Source organism: Arvicanthis niloticus, chromosome 21 (genome assembly GCF_011762505.2).
Source record: "Arvicanthis niloticus isolate mArvNil1 chromosome 21, mArvNil1.pat.X, whole genome shotgun sequence".
Taxonomy (NCBI): domain Eukaryota; kingdom Metazoa; phylum Chordata; class Mammalia; order Rodentia; family Muridae; genus Arvicanthis; species Arvicanthis niloticus.
In genome coordinates, this window is record NC_047678.1 from 203,327 (window position 1) to 209,497 (window position 6,171).

Here is a 6,171-nt window from a genome sequence, read left to right on the forward strand (position 1 = left end):
ACAACTTCTATTCTAGGCTGTTCCCTTCTAGCTTTTTTTCTTATTTACTCTAAGTCTCATAAGCCTTTACTTGTTGGCATATCCTACACTGTCTTATTATTTCTCTGGCCCAAAACCTGAGGTCTATTATATGTTTTTAAATCTCTTGGCTGCTTGGTTGTACTCTTATCTTAAGAGTCCATCTGTGTATTTAACCTGGTAAATCTTCTGTTTTCTGGGGAGTATAGTTCTCCCTTCTTGTGTGCACCATTGTCTTTTTCCTACTAGATAGTATCTGGCAGGATGGCTAGCAATCTGAGTTTTTTTTTTTTTTTTTCTCTTATTCTGTGTTTTAAGTGAGGCCATCTCTTAGGCCCACAACCGGAACAGGCTCCCGTATCAAGCCACTTGATCTGTCCGGTTATTGTCTCAGGCCACTGAGTCTCTTCCCTTTTGGTGTCCTGGGCAACGAGTACTCACAGTTGTTGGCTTCATCAGGGTTCCTTCTCTTGATATATAGCCCTGCGGACATGGGCTGTGGCAAAAGCATATCTGTTGTCCATGTAGATGTTGGTTTTCTTGTCAGCCCCAAGTTCCAAGGTTGTTCTCTGCACCGATGATCTCAGGGGTGGGGAGTCAGTCCAGATGGCATGTGTCCACCACAGTAGCACTGGCTTGTCTCTGACCAGCATGGAGAAAACTGCTCCCGTCTGTAAAGCAGGTTACCTTGGCTCCTGGCTGAAGTCAGTCTTCTATCCGTTGAATTCTTGTCAGCTAGTTGCAGCCCAGGAAGTGTTGTATCTGGATGTCCATCCTAGGGAGTATTCCCTCAACCAGACAGGGGATAAGAGCAGGCTAGGATGACCATAAATGAATGGGATACCCAGCCCATCTCTTAGTCCACCATTTTCAGGTAGTCCACGAATACGTTTTGACCCATTGGCCTGGAGGAAGCCCCTGTGTCTATCAAAAGTTGGGTGGCTCCAAGCTGCCCCGTCTATCTCAATAGCCGTCTTCACACAGAGCTGTTATCTTCGCCACTTGGGGTGTTTTTCGAGGCCTGGGATTTTCTGGTCCTGGCTTCTATTTGTTAGGGCCCTCTTGGACCCTGAAGCTGGCTCCTTTACTTGCAATGCGCACACTGGTCTTTTTTTCAAAGAGTTTTATCTCTCTTTGATTGAAGTCCCTCTTTTCTGCTTTCTGTAAATTCTTTCTCTGTCACCTTTGTTTTTCTTCACCTCTCTCTAGACTTTCTATCTTCTCCATTCTTTTTCTCTAGACTTTCACAGCAACTTATCTCTATTCTTTTTCTCTACTCTTTTCTTCTAGACTTACACTAAACCTTCTCTACTCCTTTCTTTTAGACTAAATCTTCTCACACTTGCTATTATCATCAATAATTTTAATCCTGTCTATGATTTCATCTATCTTATCTTTCTTTTCCTTTCTCCCTGATACTTCTTAAATCTTTCAATGACTTATCTTGTAGTCTCTCTAGCCTCTGAAGCCTTGTCTACACTGACAGAATGTCTCTATGAGCTAGTCTAGAAAGGCTGTGGGTAACTTATCTGACCCTTGCTTAACCTCATGTGTCTTGATTAAAATTAGTGGGATCTCATGTAGCTCTCTCAAGATCTGTCAATGGAATCTGGCGTGGGCCTTTGGGTGTCCCTTACCTTCTGTAACCCGCTGTTGACCACAGCCTGATCAATTGATGGGGTCCCCATCCTGAAGGAGCATTCTTTTTTCAGTGTCTTCTCTTGTTCTTCACTCCTGAAGACCAGAACCTACAAGGGTCTTGTGGAAGAAAGGCTCTTATCTTATTTATTGCTTTGATCACCTGTAAAAGCAGTAGTCTTTTAGAACTCTGTGTAGACTGATGTATTTGTGAGGCTGCATGACTGTTGTTCCCCTCACACTAGAGACCACAACCTAGTTCAGTCTGTAAACAGTACCTTGTCTACAGGTGTAATGTGAGCTCACCTCTGAAGCTCTAAGAAACCAAATCAGAATGAATAACTTTATCTACAGCATTTCACAGTAAAGACTATTAAGATGTTGAAGGCTCACATAGTATTAATGATTTGATACTTATTTAAATTTAACTTTTGACAAAATAGAAACTTTAGTCATAGTTCTATAAAAATCTTTTAAAGAGTTATTTCTAATTAGAATATTGTTTTAGAAGTGATACACAACAAGAACAGGAAAGTAAACATTTTATATCTAACATAAGAGCACAAGTCCTCACCACTTCTTCTTGTCTGAACTCTCACCTTTGAACCAAATCTTGATGAAAGTCTCATATACATAATGAAATTATCTCAGACAGCAATGGCTAGAAAGTCTATCAAAATAGAAGCTTATATATATATATATATATTCTGACTCAGGACAGCCTGTAACTTTTTAGCTGTAACTAAAGGAAAAAAAAAAGTGCTCTTTTATTTATTAAACTAGGAAAACCACTATCAACTCTCTTATCATAGAAGCCAAAAAAACTGCTGGCCCCCTTCTAAGAGCCGCTTTTGAAAACAGTCTGTTCTCTTCAAGGTTCTTTCTGTTGGTGTCCTTCTCCTGGCCACAGAGCAGGGCAAATTATGTTTTTCTTGTGTAAATTGAGACTGTCTCATGAGTAAGTTTTAAACTAAATTAAGTAAGCAGTTTTAGTAGTTCATCACACCAAATCAGGCACCTGACATACTCTGTCTCTTCCTTCAGAGGAACAGAGCTTTCTCTTGGCCACAAGCTGTGGAACAGGACCAGCCTGTCTCATTGCTTCTGCTTTTAAAACTCAGGATGTTAACACAGTATCAGTCCAGAAGAAAGAAAAGGAACGTCAATTGTCAGTCAGAGTCCAAGAACATGTGAAACAAATAACACAGAATGGAGTTTATCAAGAAAAGACAAGGAAAGACAACACAATAGACTGCCCCTATCACTATATCAGTGGCACAGAATTGTCAACAATCGCAGCGGTGTCTGGAAACCGCATGGCCTGTTGGGAAACGTAGTTCTCAGACCGGCTGCCATCTTGGATATACTTGTCAAAGCTGCAAAGCCTGTTGGGAAACGTAGTTCTCAGGATGTCGAGCGCACTCACTAAAGCCCTTATCTCTCGCTAGGCGCCTGCCTGCATGTGTTCGCCACCCGCCTCTCGCCTCCCGCCTCTCGCCTCGTACTTAATTCATCACGGGCGGGAGGCTGGGAACTCCTCTCCCGCCTTTTAAACTGCGGTGGGCGGGAGACCTGCATGTACTCTGGCTTCCAGTACCAGGGCGGCTCGAGCGCTGGCGAAGAGGGGACCACCGAGGGGGCCAGGGCAGCCAGTGGTTGTGGAGCCTGGCTCAGGTACTCTGCCACACAGTAGCGGCAGGGAGGGGTTCCAGAAAGACTGTACACAAAATATAAACACACAGAACTAACACAGTCAGACACACTTGCCCGAGTTTGGTCTCATAGAACCAGCCAAACACGACCTCTGACGGGAAGGATTCCACATCTTCCCCCTAGCAGGAGCACTCATCTCCTGTTCCAAAACAGGGCAGTCAGACCTCCCTGACTCCCTAACCCAGATGGGGAAGGATACCGCCTTTCCCCAAGGGCAGCCAGACCACTCTGACTCCCTAACCACCCGTGAAGCGTCCTTCCCGGGCTGCAGCCTGTGGGTTTCAACACGTCTGTCCATCCACAGTCATTGGGCCCTCACGGTCCACAATGACAGCTGCACTCAGTCTCAGATGGGGAAGATTCCCCTCACCAAAGAAACCGATATCAAAACACAGAAACAAAGACAGCAGAAGAAACCAAAACAAAGAGACAAGGACAGCGGCGCCGCACTCTCACACACACCACTCACACAGACCTACCTCCAAGGGGTCGTCGTGTGTCTAGGGTGGTCTCGAGTTTCCCGGCCAATCGCCACCTGTACTAAATCCCTCAAAGATTTGTCTTGTAATCCATCTAACTTCTGTAACTTTCTCTTAATATCACTGGCTGATTGGTCAATGAAAGCTATTGTCACCGTAGTTTTATGTTCATCAGACATTGGATCATAGGGTGTAAATTGCCGAAAAGCCTCCATCAGCCGTTCTAAGAAGGCTGAGGGGGATTCAGCAGGACCCTGGATTGTCTCCCTTACCTTGGCCAAATTTGTGGGCTCCCCTGAGCCCCGCCATTAGAGTCTGACGGTAGATTTTGAGGTGCTCCCTATCATTTGCTGTATTGAAATCCCAATCTGGTCTGGTCAGCGGGAAGGCTGCGTTTATTTCATTTTGCAAGGAGGTGGGCCTGCCATCCGTCCCTGGAACATTCTTTCTGGCTTCTAAGAGGATACGCTGTCTCTCCTCGGTTGTAAAGAGTACCTGCAAGAGCTGTTGACAATCATCCCAGGTGGGCCAATGAGAGAAAAGAAGGGAATCAATTAGGCCTATCAAGGCCTGGGGGTCCTCAGAAAAAGGAGGATTGTGAGTTCTCCAATTATAAAGATCTGCTGATGAGAAAGGCCAATACTGGAAAAGCTGGTTCCCTTGATCATCAGGGGGTCCATACGCCCGCAGAGGCAAGACAGTAGAGTCAGGAGACACTACCTTCTTACTCCGAGTCCCAGCTGCCGGACCCTCTAGGCTTCCCTCCTCCAGGTGAAGTAAGGGGGCCGAGGGTTCCACCCAGGTTGTACTCCCTTGCTCCTCGGAGTTTCCCTGTCCTGTACCTGTTGTCACACCTCCCAGTTCCCCTGCTGAGGCAGAGCCTCCTTGTCCGGCAGCTGCTGTTACGACTCCCGGTTCCCCTGCTGAGGCAGAGCCTCCTTGTCCGGCAGCTGCTGTTACAACTCCCGGTTCCCCTGCTGAGGCAGAGCCTCCTTGTCCGGCAGCTGCTGTTACAACTCCCGGTTCCCCTGCTGAGGCAGAGCCTCCTTGTCCCGCAGCTGCTTGGGGTACTGGTGGATAAGGGGGAGGAGGATCTAACAAGAGGTGGTCAGCGTCTGTGGTTAAAATCTTTTTTTCTCTCACGGGATGTGAGGCCTTCATCTCCTCGTTTCCGTCTTTTAGAGCGAGTACCTCGGTCTTCAATGGGCCTGAAAGTGAAACAAATGGGCGGACCCACAAAGGGGGAGAGAGAATCAAGTTTTCCCAGACAGTTATGTAGGGGATCTGATCAGGATGTCCACTGGGACCCCTCTGGTAGACTCTTTCTTTTACCCGTCTGACCTTTTCTAAGAAGAAGAATCCTTCTGGTGGCCACCCGGTTTGGAAAGATGGCCATTCTGATGTACACAAGGTTTGCCATTTCTGCTTCTTCACTCTTACTGACAGACTATAAGCTCTAGCCTTAACTTCTGACCAGTGGTCAAGCGTCAAAGATAGTGGGGTAGCTAGTGTCTGTCCCATAATGGTTCGTCAGTCCAACAAATATCACAAACAACACAGACAGAATTAGACACGGATATATTGCCACGAGAGCACAACTGACACCGCCCCAGGCGGCTGTGGTAAAAAAAAAAACCACCTTCACACAGAGAAGGGTCTTCCTAGACCCTATCTCTCACACAATCGAACCCTGGGCGTCCCCAGGGAACTGTGGCTTGCAGTATGCTGATACGTCTATCGTACTGCTTCCACAACCTGACCCTCTCTCAGGGTCCAGACCCTCTCCCAGGGTCCTGCTCTCCGTGGCTAACTCAGTTCCTGCTCCTGCCACAAGCATAAAAAAAAAACCAAGCTACACAGACCGCCCTTGCCAGGGCACACAGACACAGTACACAGAGACTTAGACAAAGATCACACACAAACGCTCGAGCGAAATAAACCTCCGACCCCTGTACCCCGTGGGGTCTGAGAGAGCGGATCTCGGTGGAACCTCCAAGAAATGTTGGACTCTAAGAATCCAAACCCAAACCCACGGGAAGCGCTCTTTCAGAAATACTCACGGAAGGGAGTCGCTGCAATCGCATGAGATTTATTTGATGAATAGTTGGAATAACAGTAGCCGGTGCACCGGGGTCCCTCACCCTCAATCGAGAAAGAGGAACCCCGAGTGACCAAAAAGGATGGTATATATACAAAGTTCACAAAGACAGTAAATTGCTTCTTAGACAATAAAAGAGATTTCAAACATCCGTTCCCAAACCTGGTTTCTATCTAGCCCTCAATTTACAACCAGGCTATCCTATTTTACATATGTATCTTGTTC

General features: G+C 46.5%; 1 protein-coding gene across 1 annotated transcript; it reads right to left on the reverse strand.

Moving 5' to 3' along the window:
• Positions 1–2,724: 2,724 nt before the first annotated feature.
• LOC143435370 (uncharacterized) lies at positions 2,725–5,193 on the reverse strand. The gene is given in 2 exon segments (XM_076917519.1): positions 2,725–4,139; positions 4,141–5,193. Coding segments are annotated over 2 exon segments (1,164 nt in total). The 5' UTR covers positions 5,010–5,193; the 3' UTR covers positions 2,725–3,844.
• Between the last annotated feature and the right edge of the window lie 978 nt (positions 5,194–6,171).